General features: G+C 43.2%; 1 protein-coding gene across 1 annotated transcript in view; it reads left to right on the forward strand.

Annotated features, from left to right (window-relative positions):
* The first annotated feature begins 5,129 nt into the window (after window positions 1-5,129).
* ADHFE1 (alcohol dehydrogenase iron containing 1) overlaps window positions 5,130-21,061 on the forward strand; it is a 60,842-nt gene continuing 44,910 nt past the window's right edge. Inside the window, exons 1-8 of the mRNA XM_089654263.1 lie at window positions 5,130-5,278; window positions 9,884-9,973; window positions 10,112-10,149; window positions 13,952-13,989; window positions 16,919-16,972; window positions 17,162-17,316; window positions 18,717-18,913; window positions 19,081-19,158. Coding sequence (XP_089510389.1) covers window positions 9,918-9,973; window positions 10,112-10,149; window positions 13,952-13,989; window positions 16,919-16,972; window positions 17,162-17,316; window positions 18,717-18,913; window positions 19,081-19,158 — 616 coding nt within the window. The 5' untranslated portion in view covers window positions 5,130-5,278; window positions 9,884-9,917. The remainder of the gene's footprint in view (window positions 5,279-9,883; window positions 9,974-10,111; window positions 10,150-13,951; window positions 13,990-16,918; window positions 16,973-17,161; window positions 17,317-18,716; window positions 18,914-19,080; window positions 19,159-21,061) is intronic.

Raw genomic sequence — 21,061 nt, forward strand, 5'->3', positions numbered from 1 at the left:
TAGTTACACTTTAAGGAGTTGCAGACTATGGGTGTGTTACACTTGCCCAAAAAAAAAAGACCATAATTTGTACCCAGGGCATGTGTAACACATCCAGTCTTGTGCTCCTGGGAACCCCTCCCCCATCTCCCAGTATACAGTAATTGTCAGCTGTGTTTAATCAAAGCTGCATTACTGTACACTCAGAGAAGAAGTGGGGAGTTGTAGCTGTCAAAAAAGCCATCTGAATCAGTGTTTATAAACAACACTACTCCAGACTGTTATACAAAGATACAATGTAACATATTGTTGCAGTTGTATCTTTCTGTACATTCATCTATAGATCAAAGGGAGCAAATTATGTCAGTTAAAGTAACCTGACAAGTAAAAAAAAAGTTTTTTTTTATGTTCATGTTCCCTTGTTTAACCCCTTACTAACCCTTAGGCAAGCCATAGGTGATTACATTTTCTTTCCTGCAACCATGGGTTGTAGGAAAGAAAATTGCTTGTTTCCTCCATCAACACATTCGGTGTTAATGGGAGAATCCCTCCTGCAGTATTATTATCTGCCAGCAAGGAGCTTTTCCTGCTGGCAGAACACATTGGTTACTATTCCTGGTTATAGCTGCCGATAGTAATCACATGCAAAAAAATCTGACAAAGACTGGTTGTACTGAAGTCGATCGATGGATCAACTTCAGTACAACCAGCCTGTACATAGATGGACCTTCTGAAACGGCTGAGATCCGATCTATCTATGGCTTGCTTTAGTTTAATAATTAACTCTTTAGTCCTTTCGCTCTCCAACAGTTTTTTTCCTGCAGATTTTTTTTTGTCGGTTTCTATTTTATTAACTATTAATATTTAAACTTTTTTTTGTTTTTGTTCTGTTAATATTTTTACACATTTAACAAATATTTACACAACCCCTATATAAAAAAAGAGCAAAATTGAAAAAACAAAAAAGACTTTATTTCATTTGTAAATAACCTTGTAATGATCTGTACCAGAATCATAATTTTAGTGTAATTTTAAACAAGACAAATTACAGAATAAAATGGACACTCTTTATCTGTGGTAACACTATTTATTTTTAAACAAAAATTGCTCAAAAAAAGTGTGTTTGTTTTGTTTTTATTATCTAAGGATTGTTGCACAACAATATAATGAAAAGACAGCCTTGTTTGTCCTTAAAAACAGTAAATGTATTACCTTATTCTCTTTAGTAATGACAAAGATATTGCCAAATAAAAAGGTCCATAACAGAATTGTAACAATTGCTCTGGTCCATAGGGGGTGCACAGGTGTGAGAGGCAAAGTGGTTAATCACAGAGGTGGTTTGGTCCAGTCCGTGAAGCCTACCCTTACACAAAGTAAGAGGTGGTCTCACTGCCATGGTAACACATTTGCTGGTTATGAAGTGCTACAGTCTATCCTGCAGATACAACTGAGATACTTTCAGGTTCAATTAATAACAGAGATGTAGAAAAAGCAGTAACCCATAGCAACACATCAAATGTCATTTGCTTGGAATAAGGTTGCCTGAGAAAAGGCAGTTGATTCTGGCAGCAGGGAGTTACTGAACTATCTGTCTCATTATTCTACATATTATTGAATAAATCAACATAAGTGATCCAGAAAAACACACAGAAGGGACCCCCTAAATTAAATGAGACTTTTAAGGCATGAATACATAAACTAAAAATATGTGAAATCTTTATTTTCCATCAAAATTTCACACATACTGTATAATAAATATATAGCATGACAAACTATTTTCCAAGAGATCATAATGTAACATAACATAAACATTAAAAGATATTGTTTGGTTACAGGGATAGTTCTATAACAATCTGACGCGATTTGAAGTAATTCTGCTCCTTCCTTAGGGAAAAGACTCTGCACAAAGGTGATATAGTAACATAGAGGAGTAAAAAGACAAATGGATAAATCTTCAACCAAACATAAAAGCAAAGCTCTAATTTGTCGCCACCTCTTCAATGGGCTCTCAGATGAAAATGGACCGCCTGTTCGTTTTCTTCCAACGGATGGGGAATTGGATCCCTATCCATCCATTCACACCCGCTGCTCCACAGAGGAGAATGAAGGTTCCGAACAGGTCTGCTTTAAAAATGGGCAGGCAGACCCAATCGGAACATCCGTTAGAAAGAGCCCTAAAATGTAGAATATGCAACATTTGGCAGGCTCTTGGGCCAAACCTCTAAGTAAAGGCTGCATAGACAAACCACCTGTGCTTTAATGATTGCTCGGTAACGCCTGCAGGTGTTTGATGTCTGAGTGCACTGGTTATGCTCCCAGACGTAGGCTAGCCATACACTATACAATTTTCTGCCCAATTTCCTTTAGATTTACCTTCAACTATGTAGTGCAAGAGCCTGCCTAATTGGATACAATTGAAAGTGTTGTTAGGTTTGACCTCCTATTATATGGTTTTCGGTAAATCTAAACCAAAAATCTCAAGATAATTGTATAATGCATGGGCAGCCTTACAGTTAGGGTCGCCACCTCATCCCTTTATACCCTGGTCATATCAAGCCCAACTTTGAAAGCATGTGACTTACAGTGAAGTCGTATGATTTCAAAATTGGGGACATGCCGATTTCAGGTGCAATTTGCAAGGCATCTGACACAGATGTCTATGCAAATCGCACCAAAAGTACTGCATGTACTACTTTAGAAATCGGTGCAGCTCCAACCAAGTCAGAACCCCACCAAGATGACCGCTGTAATAGCGGACAATAGAGTGTGACTTGGCATATGATTTGCAAGTTGCATGGCATGCAAATCGCATGCCAAGTTGCACCCAATGGGACTGGGATGTTAAACCCAAGCACATATTAATTACAAAGGTTCTGAGGCTAAATTAATTCAGATAAGATACTAATTGAGCTCAATTACCACCTTAATCAGCTACAGAACCTGTGTAATTAATATGTATTCACTTTTAAAGGGATGAGGTGACAACCCTACTTCTAGGGGTGTCAGCAACTTAAGGATCTCTTCACAGCAGAACACTGTATGGGAAACCTTCATTTAAAGTGCATTGCCCTTGTGATGTGCTGCGGTTGTCAATGCAATGCTATTGCTAAAAACACTCAAAACAAGAGTTATTTGCCTGCACCGTATTACATAGTACATAAGTACAATGCAATCTGGTTGCAGAATGTTTTTTTTAAAGAAGTGTTCCTGTGCGATTCCTGGGGTGAACCACCCCTTTTCATTAAAATAAAGAGGTTTACACATACATTCTCTTTGTAATGGTTTTGCGCAGAGCAGCCCCTTACCTCCTCTTCTGGTGTCCCCACTGCCACTCTCTGCTCCTCCTCTTCTGCATGTGCTCTGGAGCACTCCTGAGCCGGGTTGTGTGTGTCCAAGGTTTACCTATAGTTATGGTAAATATGTCCAAAACGTGCACCGTTTAGAAAATATTTACTGTAGAAGCATCAGTGATGTCCACAGGGCAAGTGCACTGTGCTCTCCATGGACAACGTGCTGTGACCAAAACTGCTGTGTGCATGCGCAGGAGTGATGACATTGCAGCTCGGCCAATCTAATGGATGAAGGAAGACCAAGTGAAGATGGAAGCCTTTGGGAGCCATGACAGTGCTCCGCTGCTGGGCTTCGTTTTCAGGTAAGTCTTTCATAATGTGCTAATATGCAATGCATACTAGAACATTATGCTCTTAAATGATACGTTCACTTTTGGGAACATGTTACATATCCCACCCGTTTTTAGGATGGAACATGCAGGGCTGGTGCTAGACTATTTTGTGCCCTAGGCAAGACCATTTACTTGTACCCATTTTAAAAACAGTAGAGAATCTGCTAAATTTATTATAAAAACAAGTGCCATAAGATGCTACCAGCACCAATATTAAAGACAAAATCAGCGTCATGGATGGACTGTATCTGTGGCTGGCAGTGTCAGGGTTAGAGTTGCAGTGAGCAGAGGATGACAGATCATCACTTTGACAGATCCCAGGCAATGGGGGGAGATAAAACGCTGTGACAGCAGACAGCCAGCCGGCACACACACAGAGAGAACACCTGAGCTGAGTGATCCCACACAGTGACAGATCCGACACAACACACCACCTCCTACACTGACATAGATCAGCAGGTGATAGAAGAGCAGGCTGTGGAATCATGATGGTGTCATCACTCACTGACACATTGCACATGTGATGGATGGCCGGGTGACACTCACACAGACACAAGACATCAGATTCAGATGTTACTTTCCTCTGCAGGCACAGCTCCACCTCCACTGACAAATGGGAAGAGAAGGGCTGGAACTACACAGTGATCAGCAGCCGTCAGCTGGCTTGAAGTAAGGGACTGAGTCTGAGAGGAACACTGGAAGGATCAGCAGCTCAGCTGCTACACTGGCCCCAGACTCCCGGCATCTTCTTCTGTCCTTTCTTCCTTTCCTCTGCTTCCCCTCAGTTGAAGGATCATTCATTACGTGGCGGCATCCCACATAGAGTGCCAGCCTGTGTTGTGCCCAGGCTCCCCTAGGTGGCAGCGTGCCCTAGGCACTAGGTGCCTAGTTTGCCTAGTGGGAGCACTGGCCCTGGGAACATGCAGCCCCCTGCCCAGCTGTCACATTTTAAAAGCAGCGCTGCCAATGCAGGGCTCCGCCCACACAGCTGTGTCATTCATTTACAGTTCTGTGAATGAATGAACTATAAGTCTCAACAGTCTTTGCGGCTGTCAGCTTGTTGTTCTCAATGAATTACCACAGCGCTGTGGAGTGCCGTGGTAGTTCATTTAATCTTCCTGTCAGTATATCTGCTTGCCCGTACATCCTGTGCAGGCAAGCAGACATACTGACAGGTCTGCAGGAGACTTGCATGGCACCAGCAATCTACTGATTGCTGGTACAATGCTTTACAGGATCCTGCAACAAAAAATTAATAAATCCACATATTGATACCTGCAAAAAAATGTGCATTTATTATTTTTTGTCAAAAGCTGAACTTATCTTTCACTTGCAGGGAGAAGTTTTTTTAGATTTTTTTTTTTTTTTTTGCTGTTTGCTACCGCTTTAAGCTTTAGACCAGTGAACAATCCTTGGAGAAAATGCAGAAAGAGTGTCTTACAGAGGGGAGGAGGGACTTGTTTTCCTGCAGCCTAGGGGTGATCAGATTACCGCCTATCAGAACATAGGGCTGCGCTGAATCCTGGGAAAGAACATGCATTCCTACACTGGCTGACATAAGGAGACTGACACAGGATTCCACCATACTGATCCCACTGTACACATAAAATCTTTCAGGTAGTATTCCTTGTATCAGCACTCTGTTCCTTACTAACAAGGTTCTCTGTTGCAGGGGTCCCTGTATTGCTCTCGTTAGTTTGTAATGAACTGCTATGGCATGTCCAGCAGCTGTGTGCAAACATGCATAACTTTACAGCCCACGTCAATGCTTCATTGTATACTCCAACGTGACATTAATACATAATAACTGTTTTTACGCACAGACCTACAATATTTCTACAAATGCCTTTTCTGTAAAAAATAGATTTTAATTATCAGTATATACAGTAGCTTTACTTATGTGTGGTAGCTGAAACGACCTATTCTCACATATTCTGTATGTTTAAAGCTGAAATCCGGAGCCAGATGTCAATGATTGATATTACATTTGTGAGAAGAGTAATTGCTGGTGGACCATAGAAATGAGATTACAGTCACTCTTTATGATTGTATTCACCTTGATTGGGCAATGATCTCACGTCTATGGTGGCAGGCAGATGCCATCCTGCAGAGCAGGGAAGGATCTAGCCTGTCTGATATGGGGGTGGAGTAAAAGATGTGAGGGGGGCAGTGGATGGCAAGTCAGCAGGGCAGTGTACAGGGGGGTCAGCAGGGCAGTGTATAGGGGGATCAGCAGGGCAGTGTACAGGGGGTTCAGCAGGTCAGTGTACAGGGGAGTCAGGAGGGCACTGTACAGGGGGTTCAGCAGGTCAGTGTACAGGGGGATCAGGAGGGCAGTGTACAGGGGGGTCAGCAGGGCAGTGTACAGAGGGGTCAGCACGGCAGTGTATAGGGGGATCAGCAGGTCAGTGTACAGGGGGGTCAGCAGGGCAGTGTACAGGGGGGTCAGCAGGGCAGTGTACAGGGGGGTCAGCACGGCAGTGTATAGGGAATCAGCAGGTCAGTGTACAGGGGGTTCAGCAGGTCAGTGTACAGGGGGGTTAGGAGGGCAGTGTACAGGGGGGTCAGCAGGGCAGTGTACAGGGGGGTCAGCAGGGCAGAAGATAAGCATAGTGGTTTTTGCAGCAGTATGCAGAGCCTATTAGTTTGCAAGGTAGAGGACTGGGGTAATTGCTGGCAGGGCACTTTGCAGAGCTTCTCCCATCCCTGCACTGCACACAGTCTGGGCACAGGCATCAGCTCTCCTCCTCTACACACCACACATAGCTGAGATTGCCTTCCCTTACACACAGCCATGATCTGCAATGTGAAGCTGTCTGCTATGTTGCCGTTCTGATTTTTGAAATTCCATGGTAGGAATAGCAGTGCAGCTGCAGTAGCCAGGTACACACTGTGCAGATCGTGGCTGTGTGTAAGGGAATGCAATCAGGTATGTGTGGTGTAAAGAGGCCGAGCTCTGCTGCCTGTGCCCAGGCTGTGTGCAGTGCAGGGATGGGAGAAGGTGCTCAGCAGGTGGGCACAGTGTCTGGGGTGGAGGGGGGAGGAGAGGGCAGGGGGCTTTGACTTCAACAAATGTAAGTGGGGAAGAGCAGGAGAGATTACAACTATATCAATGCAAGAGTGGCAGGACTAGGATGGATAGTGTCGGTCAGCCGCGTTAGATAAGCAGAGAGCGGCAATGATCTTTTTTCTCACACTGCTTAAAGGCTCAGTTCACCTTTGGAACATGTTACATATTAGAAGTGTATTTAGGGTGGAACATATAACATGTTCCAACTCCTGTCCCCTCTCCCCCACGTCATGTGACAACGGGCAGGGGTACTTCTCCCCGCACCTGCTCTCCCTTTTCAAAAAGAGCGTGGCTACTTGAGGCTTTGTCTACTCAGCCGTGTCATTCATTTACAGTTTCCTGTGAATGAATAAACTACAAGAACCATCTGTTACCAAGTCAGATAGGCTTGTAGTTTTCAATGGGCTGCTGAATATAGCAGCTATAGCCATTAGCAATAATCACTGTGTTCTCCCAGCAGGGATGGCTCCCCCCCCCCTTTACCAGAGTACACAATGGCTCCACGAGAGCCATTCCCCCATCAACACAGACTGTGTTGATGGGGAAATTATGCGATTTTCATTGCAGGAAAGAAAATTGTATCATCTGTGGCTTGCCTTAGCCTTTAATCCTGAAGGGAATGAGATGAGTCTAGAAGATCACAGCAGGAGGCAACAGATGATCCTATGCTATGTGACCCCAGTGCTGAAGAGTAGTTACTATGTGTAGCTTTTAACTCTGAAAGGAGTACAAGTCACCATCTGCATAGAGATCCTGTGGGACATTCTTTGTTTTGTACAGTGTAGCTAGAAGTGAGGAGTCCTCAAGTTGTTTAGTTCTTCGGTATACCGGGGTATCCCAGGCTTCCTATCCCTATCCAAGTTCATTGTTCCCAATAAAAACCCCAAAAGAAATCCCTAGACTGTTCTTTGAGCCAGAAGAGTGACTGATACCGTGTGCTTGGCTGCTAGTGCAAATCAGCGGAACCAAATCAGCGGAACCAAATCAGCGGGCCCCTTTGGGGGTGAGCGGTACACCTGTTTTGGCTTTGGGACAGGAAGTGAAGGTAAATCTGCCTAATGGGATGCAGATGGTGAAAATAAACTATACAGTGGTTATACACTATCCAAAATGAAAAAATATAGATCAGTCACTTAAAGGATAAGTTCACCTTTTGGAACATGTTACAAGTTCCACCCGTTTTTAAGACGTAATATGCTTCCAATGCTGCAGCAGCTGCCCGCTGCTGCCCCCACCCTGTGACAGAAGTATGGGGAGGAGTTCCCCGTACCATCTGTCACTTTTTAAAATCAGCGCAACTGTGTGGGGCTCCTTCCACGCGGCTGCGTCATTCATTCACAGTGCTCTATGAATGAATGAACTACAAGTCGCGTCATCCTTAGCGGTTGTCGGCTTGTAGTTCTGAATGAACTACCACGGCGCTGTGGGGACCATAGTAGGTCATTGATTCTTCCTGTCAATATATCTGCTTGCCCATACATCTTGTATGGGCAAATATACTGACAGGTCTGCAGGAGACCTGCATGGCCCCAGTGATCTGCTGAAGGCTGCTGCAATGCTTTACAGGCTCCTATAAAGATAAATAATATAGTGCAGCGCTTGTAAATTAGATCCAATGCAGAAAAAGACAGCAAGCAAACAACAAACTGAAAGTCAATCAAGTATCCTTGGTACTCGCAGGGGCAGTGAAGATACCCAGAGCTATACTGCCTCAAATAATAGCAATGCGCACTCACCAGAAACGCATGGATTATGCGCATGTAACAACGATTATCCTAGATGATGGATCCGTCATAGAGCAGGTGGTGGGCATCACTGCATTGTTGTGACTGCACTGTATGTACGAATCTCAGGCTTCCTGGATGTATTCACCTTCTTCCCGGAACACAGCCTCTCTGCGGAAGACTTCCGCAGAGAGGCTGTGTTCCGGGAAGAAGGTGGATACACAACAATGCAGTGATGCCCACCACCTGCTCTATGACGGATCAATCATCTAGGATAATCGTTGTTACATGCGCATAATCCATGCGTTTCTGGTGAGTGCGCATTGCTATTATTTGAGGCAGTATAGCTCTGGATATCTTCACTACCCCTGCGAGTACCAAGGATACTTGATTGACTTTCAGTTTGTTGTTTTCTTGCTGTCTTTTTCTGCATTGGATCTAATTTACAAGCGCTGCACTATATTATTTATCTTTATACTTGTATTCCAAAGGCATTGTGGTTGCCTTAGGTGTTCTAGCTGCTTCAGTTTTATTAGAGCGCTCACTACAGTTTGTTTTTTAAACTTTACAGGCTCCTGCAACCAAAAATATTAAATGTACCTTTTTTTGCAGGTGAACTTACCCTTTAAGCCTAGTATACATGATGAGAAAATAGGACAAAAGAAAATGTTTTCGGAGCGATTATCTGATAATCTGAAAAAATACAATACAATAAAATACATGACATTGCGAGAGTTGTATTCTGCCTTATGAGAATTTTCGTAACTCTAGTAACCTAATCATTTTTGATGTGAGACTAGCATGCAATAAAAAAGAAAAAACGATGATAATCCATCCGATATACTCATGTGTACCAGGCATTATGCTTCGTGTTTATCCATAGTAGGGGTCATTGCGCTTTTTGCTGTTTTCGTGTTCCTGTTTCACTCTTTAAGCCCCCGGTCACATTGGGTACGACTTGGCATGTGACTTGCAAATCGTATGCCAAGTCGCACCCTATTGTTCGCTATTAGAGCGGTCATATCAGTGCGGTTCTGACTTAGTCGAAGCCGCACCAATTTCTAAAGTAGTGCATGCACTACTTTTGCTGTGATTTGTATAGACATCTGTGTCAGATGTCTTGCAAATTGCAATGAAATTGGCAGGTCACCCAATTTTGAAATCGTGCAACTTCACTGTAAGTCACATGCAGGGGCGGACTGACAACTCATGGGGCCCCCGGGCACACGATTTTTAAAATTGGCTTTAATTATCTTGCTTGGGCATTAAGCAGTCATAGCTACCATACAATTCTAATATGGACATATGAAGTAGACTCTGTCTATTATTTCTTTTGGATGTAACTTTGCAAGTACGTTTTGAACCATTCATCTTTTATTATTGATAGTAACCATGTACCTCTCTATTGTCCCTATATTTCCATCTTAGAACAACCCTATCTTTATATTTTCTGTAATTCCTAATGGCTGCTGGAAGGGATAAAGTGATTCACCTGCTTCAACAACTGCAGAGAGCATCGTAAGTTTTTAAAACCGTTCTTAGGATAAATCATTTATTCATGGACCAATAATTTTTAATATATTAATGTTATAGTAGGAAATTATGTTACACGAGAGTATACTTGTAACTAACACTATTTAATAATCCTCTCTTTAGATGCAGGTGCCCAGCTCATTCCCACACATATTGTCAAGGTAGGAATGAACTAGTCCATGCTACATATTGGTTGGATATATGAAATGTAAAAACATAAAATACTAGGCAAAATGGTATTCTAATTTAAAGTGGTATTAAATAAAAAACAAACATTTATCATATTGTAGCTTATTAATTTTTGGATGTGCTGGCTGCATTAGTTTTCTTATTTTAGGCTTTCATTCTTTTATTTTCACCTAGTGGTCTGGCCAGTAAGTCTGCTGTTCTTCAGCAGAACAAGTTGTTCTGCAGATAGATATAGCAGTTAGTGGGTTGAGAAAAAACATTTACCACTGACAAGGGTGCTTGCAATGATCACCATTTATTGTCCTGTTGAAAAACAACAGACTTACTGGTCAGATCACCAGGTGAACATAAAAGAAAGTAAGCCTCAAAAAGAAAGCTAATGCAGCCATCACATCTAAGAATTGGCTGCAATATGGTAAATGTTTGCTTTTGGATTTAATAACACTTTAAGCATTGAGGAGAAATTTATCTTTAGAGTTCACAACACAAGTACCAAAATATGGCTAGGTTTACACTATCTGTGGTGGATCACTTTTCAGAGAGCAGCTAAGCTGCAGCTTCCATGCATTCAGGAGGCAATCCTGCTGCCTCTGGAAGGTTTGTCTTTTTTGTTTGTTTGTTTTTTTATTTCTCAAATGGCAAATTTGATTGGGAATAACACGGTGCAATAGCAGTTTCAGCGCGGTCCTATTGACTCCAATGGCCTAGGTCAGCAATGGGCAAACTACGGCCCGCGGGCCGTATACGGCCCGGTGAACCTTTTAATCCGGCCCGCGGAGCGTGATACTGTCAGGATGGCTGTCAGGATGTGTGTAGGCGGGGCAGCGTGACGAACGTGAAGGGAGCTAGGCTCCTCTCTCAGTCCGCCCTGAAGACCGGAACGGCGCGGAACACGGCGAGAGGAACGCGCGGAGCAAAGGTAAGTGAATTGACACAGGGGGGACTTGGGGACTTAATATGGGGGATGAATTAATATGGGGGATGAATTAATATGGGGAATGAATTACTATAGGGGGGATGAATTACTATAGGGGGGATAAATTACTATATGGGGGATGAATTACTATATGGGGGATGAATTACTATGGGGGATGAATTACTATATGGGGAATGAATTACTATAGGGGGGATGAATTACTATAGGGGGGATAAATTACTATATGGGTGATGAATTACTATGGGGGATGAATTACTATATGGGGGATGAATTACTATGGGGGATGAATTACTATGGGGGATGAATTACTATATGGGGGATGAATTACTATGGGGGATGAATTACTATATGGGGGATGAATTACTATGGGGGATGAATTACTATGGGGGATTAATTACTATATGGGGGATTAATTACTATATGGGGGATGAATTACTATGGGGGATGAATTACTATATGGGGGATTAATTACTATGCTTACTATGGGGGAATATTACTATACTTACTATGGATGACACATACACATCATTCATCTACTCTTGGTCCGGCCCCCGGGTCCAATATATGAACCCATTGCGGCCCTCAAGTCAAAAAGTTTGCCCACCCCTGGCCTAGGTGGACAGGTGGTTCCGACTGTCAATTTGACAAGCTATGTTAATTTTGCTGCAGCCCCAACAAGGCCACAGCATGTGTACAGCACCCTTTGACTGTTTAGTAGGTTTTAGGTGGGCGACGGGGAAGAAGGGGGGGAGGGGGGTCTACTCTGATTCAATGTACCTCCATGTTGATCTGCAGTCATATCTAAAAGACATGCAGATCCCATCAGATGTCAGGTAGGGCAAAGCAACTGGATCATTTTTTTTTTAATTCTCTATTTTGTAAGGGGCACATCACATCCAACAAATATACAGTGGAAGGCTGGCCATAAATTATACAATTTTCTTGTTTTTCCTATAGATTTACGAAAACCATATAATATGAAATCAAACCTAAACACATGCTTTGTATGCTATTAGGTAGGCCATTGCACTACATAGTTGAAGATAAATCCAAAGAAAATTGAACAAGAAAATTTTATAATGTATGGCCAGCTTAAATCAAAATCTAGATTAACAGTATGGTCAAGATAATTGTTATACGTGAGTAACCTGATATATACAGCTTATGTTTTAGCATCTATCAGAACAGAATAGTCCGGTATATCGAGATGTACAAAGTTATCAAAGCGTTTTCATGTTTTTTGTTAGAGGAGAGGGAAGAGCAAGAAAAACACACAAAGAAGACAGCTGTCCGAGCGGAGTATCTCAGATCTGGAGGATATAGAGTCTAGGAAAAATGGAGAAGAGGGCAGGAATGCAGATTCCTTCCCAAGGGAAAATATCCTTGGTGTGGAGGCAGAAGCATAAAAAAGAGGGGGGGGGGGTTGCGGGGGTAAGGAAAGCAGGAGGGACTTGTGGGGTGTGGGGGAAAGGGGGGGCAGGGGGGAGGGTTGTGGTCTAATAACTGTGCACCTAAAAATTGGAGTCAAATGTAAGTCATAGCTTCCCAGGGAAGGCCACAAAGCAGGGATCGGACACAAAGCAGGGAAAGAGGCCAACGGCTCCATTTTTTTCAGTTGTTGACACCTATCGGAATATTTGAATTCATTCAGCTTTCTGGTCTGAAAGCTTATCTATGATAGCCATGGTAAGTTCCTCCAGCTCTTAAATACTCTGGCAAACCACTGTCATAGAGTTGGGGACACACACTTTTCCAGGAGCTAGGAAGACACATTTTAGCCACATTCAGCAACCAAAGCAGCATGGATTTCTTATACCACTTCCAGGACATTGGAATCAGAAAAGGAGTAGTACTGGATTATCCCCCAACAACTGCTTCATTTTAGTGTCATATCTTTACTTTAAAGTGTTACTAAACCCACAATGCTAAAATCAATCTGAAAATATCAGTGTTACATTTCTGGAGCCAATTTTGAGTCGCATGTCCTGTAAAAAAAAAAAAGCTGTAAAATTGCATATGAGTTTTTGCCACAGATCAGTGTGAAAGTAGCCTTAAATGTTACTAAACCCACAACAGTACAATCAGTCTGTATATGCAGTAAAGCATGCTTGTTATACTCACTGTTGAACCTAAGAGGTTAATACTCCACATTGTGTAAAAAGACTGTTTGAGCCTGTCTTCTCTGATCCTCCTCTTCTACTGTCCCCAATTCATCTGCTGATAGTACAGAGCTCTAGGAGACACTCTGCACATGCTCTGTTTGGTGTGTATTGCTAGAGCGTTTTTCTTTTTTTGGGGAGAGTGCAGGTGATCAGCATAGGGCCAATCAACACTGTCCAGACAGAGGGTCAGGGGTTATGCAGCCTCAAAGGACAATCAGAACAGAACTCCTCCTATAAGCTTTAACCAGTGCTCAGCCAGGCACTCATAGAAGTCACAAGGCTACTATATACTGCTGACAAGAAAAGGTATTTAGCAGTTTATATTTACTACAATAATTGCATTTCCATGTTATGTGCACTGTGGGAGACCAGATATAGTGATTGCAGGGTCCTGGGTTTAGAAACACTTTAATATCACTCCCGTGCCACTCTGTTCATCATTGCAGGTAAATGGAGATATCTCTCTACTCAGCAACCAACACCATCAACAGGGTGCCTGTAATCATTCTTAAAGGCTTCTAGGAAGTCACTGAACTCTAAGATAACATAAAATATACATGGGTATACTAGGCTTTGTGATATAACCGGAACATTGTTGTTTGTGAGCATTTTTTTATAGTCTGTAGCTTGTAATCATTTCAGAGAATGCACTGATCTGTTCTAAATTTATTTTAGCTCCATCATCTCAGATTACAACAGAATATGCATTTGAGGTAAATATGCAAATACAAACATTACTGTCAAAGTCTTGTTGGTAGATTTAGGGTTTGTTCACTCATGCGTCAATACCGTTAAGCAGTGTTTTCAAGGCCTCATGCACAGGGCTGCTGTTAGAAACCACGAGGGCCCATATAGCGGGGGCCCCGTTTTTTCCCTCTGAATGGAGGAGAGAGATACATTGTATCTCTCTCTGTCCTTTCAGAGAGAAAAAAATAAAGTGTGTGTAAAGAAGAAAGAAAAATAATAATAAAAAAATAAACAAAAATACCTTGATCAAGGTTTGATATAGGTCTGTGCTAGGGTTAGTGTCAAGGTCAGGGTCCATTTTTATCTTTAAATTGGTATTAGTGTCAGTTATTGGCAGGATAAAAAAAAGCAAATTGCACACTATGGTTTCTGGGCTGTACTACTGGGTTCAAAAAACTAACATACACATTTGTGGTATCGCTGCGATCCTCAGGAGCAGGAGAAATTATTTTGGGTTGTTCTTTGGTGGTAAGTTATGGTAGTAGGAAGAAATATACAGCTAATTTTTAAAAATGTTTGTTTGTTTTTTAGTATTTTAGTTTTCCTTTGGTAGTAAAACAAAAATCCAGAGATATTCATTAGCATTTGCCACCAAATGAAAGCCCAATTTGTCATGAACAAAACAAGGTACAATCCACAGGGATGTACAAAGTAGTTGTGAAGATATGTACAGTTTTACTATCACATGTCAAAGTTACAAAATTGTGCTTAGGCGTTAAGATTTGTTTTACCCTTAGGCGTGAAGGGGGTGAACAAGCTGAGGTTAGAAGCTGATTGGCTTCCACGCACAGGTGCACGAGATTCTGAGTGAACCAGTTTTAGTAAATAAACCCCCGTGACTCTTGCCTTTTTTGGATTATTTCTTTTATTCTCTAAACATTTGGAATATGAAGTCTTGCACCAGTAGCGTTCCTAAGGGGGTGCGGGCCGCACCGGGTCACACCATCATATGGGGTGCAGGAGCAGGATGCCGGCACAGTGACAGCTGCCCCCATCCCGGTGTTGTGGTAAAATGAGTATCCCCTGAAGAAACTGCGCATGTGCTGGTTTCAGGCCTAAGAAGCCGTTCGCTGGCTCTGTGCTAAAGTCGGAGATGGGCTTCTTCAGCCTGAAACCGGCACATGCGCAGTTGCTTCAGGGGATACATATCTTCCAAGGATACTCATTTTACTGCTACACCGGCTCTGCTCCTTGCTTTCTGGAGGGGTGACACCACGTGTTACCGCCCCTGGTGACACCAACCATAGGGACGCCTCTGTCTTGCACTATCCTGCTTATTCTCCTGTTCCTGTCACTGGGCTTTCAGCATTTCTTGTTCTGGCTCCAGGTATTCTGCTCACCATTTTTTCATTCTCCAAGACTCTATTTTCGATCCTCTTCTACACCTATAACCTTGGACAGCTTATTTGCTCCTTAAACAAATATTTAGTGACATCTCCCAACAATGTGCTGTTACAATGGCGGTGCAGGAAAGATGCATTCTGTGTGTTCCAGTGTGTTTCCCACAACACACTGGAATACACTGCATTTGAAACCACTGCAGGTGCCAATGCATTGTTAACAGCATCGCAAACGCATGCATGTACTACAAATGCGCTATAATACCATGCAATTTGGTGCAGCATGTTTTTTCAAAGTAGTGCATGAACTATTTTCTCTGTGTTCCAGTGCACTTTTAGCCCGTTTAAAGGGATGAGCTGCAAAATTGTACCACATGGGAAAGCGCTGGAATTGCATGAGAATTTGGCACTTGTTCCTGTGCAGACTGTAAGCCCTTTGAAAGGAGTTGTCACTCTTACTCAGGAACTCATAAAGAGTGTCAGTTGGTCTTTAGAATTCCCTCACTCCTCCATACTATAAATGTTGGTGCAGAATACGGATTCATTCATCTGTCTGGAACAGTCTGAATGAAGGGAGGCTGCACTAAGGGTGGACTGTCCATACCATGGACCTTCCCTGATGGCACCAGAATTCCAGCAACCCACAAGTCCTGTGTGGGAATTTATCGCATTATTGACAGCTTTCCAGGACATATACCCAGATCTTTCTATACCAACTCAGAGTCGCTAACCTGCACACCAACTTGTACACCAACAAATTTAATAAATGACTGCCAGTTTTCTTATCTCTTTTTTAATCTGTTGCAACCATTGTGACAGATTCCAAAAGTGTCAGTAGTAAACTGCTACCTGAGTCTGAAGCATGTGTTGGTACTGGTAGCAAAACTGGTGCAAGGCTTTCATCATTATTATTATTATTTATAATACAGGATTTATATAGTGCCAACAGTTTGCGCAGCGCTTTACAAAATGAAGGTAGACATTACAGTTACAATACAATTTGGTACAAGAGGAAACAGTGGGCCATGTTAAAGGGGCCATACTGCCAGAAAAGTGTTGTTTTTAGTGCATGGTGCTATAGAGCTTTTATGTATAGTGCTGCAGAAGATGACAACTCAATTTTTACAGATCTACCGAACAAAACTCTTAGACTTTTTTTTTATACTCTATTTCTTTTGTTTTGGGTTTGTTTGTTTTAAAGCAAACAATTATGTTTTACTTTTTTACTGTTATCTATAATCTTTTATCTAAACGTTTTCTATTTTTCTTTCTTAACCAGTTTCATTTGATTAGTGCAATTTTTACTATAGATAAAGTTATGCACGTCTGATATGGTAATTCAAAAGAGTAACTATAATGTGAAAATATTAGGCATTCATAGCAAGCAATCAGATTTCTGTTCTAATGTCAGATAAATGAGAAATTGTGATTGGGTGCTATGGGCTAAAACCTTTTAATTTTACTATCTGCTTAGATTTGAAAATCTGTATTGTCTATTCTGCTGTGCAATGATGCATTTGAAATCTGCTTTACTAAAGACTGTTTCTTTCATCAGATGGCAATGTCAAACATCAGATATGGAGAAGGTGTTAGCAAGGAAGTAGGCATGGTAAGGTCTCCAAACAAATGCAGAATTACAGACAAAAATAATGCAAAATAATATGTATGGTTATTTTGTGAGGAGTTCTTGCAGTGAGGGAACTGTTAATTATAAGCGGCATGCTAACTATAAACTACAATTAGTTAATTGTTACCACTTTACCAGCTTTACTGGTGACTGCATATTTTCTTTGTACAGGATTTGCAAAACATGGGAGCAAGAAATGTTTGTATAATGACAGACAAAAACCTTGTTCAACTTCCACCAGTCAAAGCTGTGCTAAACTCACTAAGGAAGAATAACATAAAGTTCTGCCTATATGACCGTGTCAGAGTGGAGCCTACAGATAAGAGGTAGCTGCATGGATAGCTGGTAGATGCCTGTGATATGCCATAATGATTGTCTTTAATGTAGAATTTACAATAATAGGTTTTGGTCTTTTTTATTTAACTCACAAATATTAGAGACTGTGTTTGCGGTTTGAATTTGTTTTCTTCCACCTATTGCACATCATTATTACTCCTATTCAGACTGGTAACCAAGTTACGATATTGGATTTTCCACATTAGCCAATATATAGACTTTATGATGGATTTTAGAACCTAAATATATCAACATGAACTAAAGGCTTTACATAGATTCCTTCTACTCACTTCAATTTACTATTTTTTGGAAAATATATATAGTATGTAATATTTTGTGTACTGTATGTTGTATTTAGCTGGATGAGAAGGCTTGCAGATGGAGTCTTTTTCATGGAAAACAGAAGATTGATGGCAGAAAAAGACCAAGTGGTCCACCCAATCTGCTAATTTTGTGTGTTTCTTCCGGGAATGGGTTTAATTTTTAAAATTTTTGACTAAGAATAGACCTATTCCAAGCATTTTTTTTCTGTTAACTATTATACACTCACAAGCCACTTTTTTAGGTACTCCTTGCTAGTATCAGGTTGGACCCACTTTTGCCTTCAGATCTGCCTTAATTCTTTGTGGCATAGATTCAACAAGGTGTTGGAAACATTCCTCAGAGATTTTGGTCCATGTTGACATGAGTTACTGTTGCCTTTCTAGCATCTCGAACCTGTCTGCCCATTCTCCTCTGACCTCTGACATCAACAATAAATTTTAATCCACACAACTGCCACTCACTGGATATGTTCTCTTTTTCTGACTATTTCCTGTAAACCCTAGAGATGGTTTTACGTGAAAATCCCAGTAGATCAGCAGTTTTTGAAATAGTCAGACCAGTCCATCTGACACCAACAACCATGCCATGTTCTAAGTCACTTAAATACCCTTTCTTCCCCATTCTGATGGTCGGTTTGAACTTCAGCAAGTTGTCTTCACCACATCTAGATACCTAAATGTATTGAGTTGCTGCCATGTGATTGGCTGATTAGCAATTTGTGTTACCAAGCAATTGTAAAGTGGCCTGTGAGTGTATATACCAAGCATGTTTAAATTCATTTACTGGTGAATGACTCACTAATTCTGCTAGACGTCTGTTCCAATCATCCTCTACTCTTTGGTAAAATAATACTTTTTTAATGTTATCCTCAAATTTCCCTCCTGTCAGTTTCAGTTTAAGTCCCCGTCTTCTTGAATGTTGCTTCATATTGAATATACTGCTCTTCTGAACCTTTGGTAATAACCTTTGGCATTAAGTGTGCATGATATCTGAAATATTCTAAATGGAATTTGTGTCTTGTGTTTTCTTTTTGTGATATCCAGTAGACCCTTTCTTTTGTATACAGTTTTATGGATGCTATTCAGTTTGCCAAAAAAGAGACATTTGATGCATATGTTGCTGTCGGTGGTGGCTCTGTAATGGACACGTGCAAGGCTGCAAATCTCTATGCCTGTAATCCTGGTGCTGACTTCCTTGACTACGTCAATGCCCCTATTGGAAAAGGAAAGCCGGTGACTGTAACCCTTAAACCACTCATAGCAGGTAACATATGCATAGTGGCTAGGAGGGAATACAATCGGGATGGAGATAATAAATTACTGAAAAGAAATTGCACAAATAATGAATGAAATATATCAAATAGTTATAACCACGCACCCTGGTTATCAAAGATATAATTGATGACATGTTATGTTCACATTATTTGACAGTCCCTACTACATCCGGAACTGGCAGTGAAACTACTGGAATTGCAATATTTGACTATGAAGAAATGAAAGCCAAAACAGGTGAACTCCACATTCTTTTAGAAACCGTATTTATTACACTAAGTCTACAGTAACTTTTTTATTCTGCTTTGAATTCAATGTTTCATTTTTATTGATGTACAAGAACAAATCTACTGCGGCTAGGGAGACCAGCCCACCTTCACCCTGGGCCAATGCCTGATTGCATGGGTCTCTCCACGACTCGATAAAGCAAAAAGCAGAGCTCACATGGAACATCCATCCAATCAGGTAATATGCTTTAGTGGTAAAATAGTAGCTTAAGGAATGATTTCACAATTGGGGATGAGCTGCTGTTACGCCATTGACCACATATGGTCATGTCCCTTTTGTTTACATTTAGCGACAGGCAAAGGAGCTGTCATTCACGGCGAGTGCATGATGGGATAGGACGTGTCGGTAGGTTTTTTCCTTTAGCAGGTTGGCCGATATCATTCACTGTGTCAGGACTCCCAGGTATGACCAGAGGTGTGTGACTGATGCAGGGAAACGCAGACTTCAGATATGTGATAAACAATACAATTTATTAACACTAACCATACAAACATAAACGCAGTGCAATACTAAACATAATACAGTGCAAACAAACCAAACCAAACCACCCACAGATAACAGTACATACAAGCAAGCTTCGTCAGGCAGGCCGGGTCAATATCAATTGGGCAGGTAGGTACAGGGGGAGCAAGCAGAGAATGGTCGGGGTCACAGGCCAGGTTCAGCAGGTAGCAAGCAGCGTAGTACAGAGGGTCAGGCAGAGGGATGGTCAGGGTCACAAGCCAGAGATCAAAACAGGTAACAAGCAGCGTAGTACAGAGGGTCAGGCAGAGGGACAGAAACAGGATGCAGGACAGATACAGGGCCCAGGACAAACACAACACCAAGGCAGAGTCTGTGGGTCTGGCCATCCCTTAAATACCCCAGCATAATCAGTTCCAGGTGTTAGCTGGCTGAAAGGTTGAGTCTCTGATTGCTGGGAGCACCCGCTGGCCAGCCCTGGTACTGCAGATCAAAAGGCAGGTGAGTCCCACCATTGCTGGCCAGTCCATTCCTAACAGTACCCCCCCCCCCAAGGAGCGGCCTCAGGACGCTCCAAACAGTCCTAGCTGGGCAAAATGTTCCACCGCCCGGGTCTGGTAACTGGCGGGATATCAAAGACTGGCACACCGGGCAGGACTCCGGGCAGCGGCACACCGGGCTGGACTCCGGGCAGCGGCACATCGAGCAGAGGCACACCGGGCAGAGGCACACCGGGCAGAGGCACACCGGGCAGAGGCACATCGGGCAGAGGCACATCGGGCAGAGGCACATCGGGCAGGACTCCGGGCAGAGGCACATCGGGCAGGACTCCGGGCAGAGGCACATCGGGCAGGACTCCGGGCAGAGGCACATCGGGCAGGACTCCGGGCAGAGGCACATCGGGCAGGACACCGGGCAGAGGCACATCGGGCAGGACTCCGGGCAGAGGCACATCGGGCAGGACTCCGGGCAGAGGCACATCGGGCAGGACTCCGGGCAGAGGCACATCGGATTACCAGGCGAAGCAGCAGGCAGCGGGCCACCAGGCGGAGCAGCAGGCACCGGGCCCCCGGGCGGAGCAGCAGGCACCGGGCCCCCGGGCGGAGCAGCAGGCACCGGGCCCCCGGGCGGGGCGACCGGGCCCCCGGGCGGGGCAGCAGGCACCGGGCCCCCGGGCGGGGCGACAGGCACCGGGCCCCCGGGCGGGGCGACAGGCACCGGGCCCCCGGGCGGGGCGACAGGCACCGGGCCCCCGGGCGGGGCGACAGGCACCGGGCCCCCGGGCGGAGCAGCGGGCGCCGGGCCCCCAGGAGGGGCGACAGGCATCGGGCCCCCAGGCGGGGCGACAGGCATCGGGCCCCCAGGCGGGGCGACAGGCATCGGGCCCCCA

This window comes from Staurois parvus, unplaced genomic scaffold (genome assembly GCF_062004578.1).
Source record: "Staurois parvus isolate SC_StPar_1 unplaced genomic scaffold, SC_StPar_1.0 ptg000748l, whole genome shotgun sequence".
NCBI classification, from domain to species: Eukaryota; Metazoa; Chordata; class Amphibia; order Anura; family Ranidae; genus Staurois; species Staurois parvus.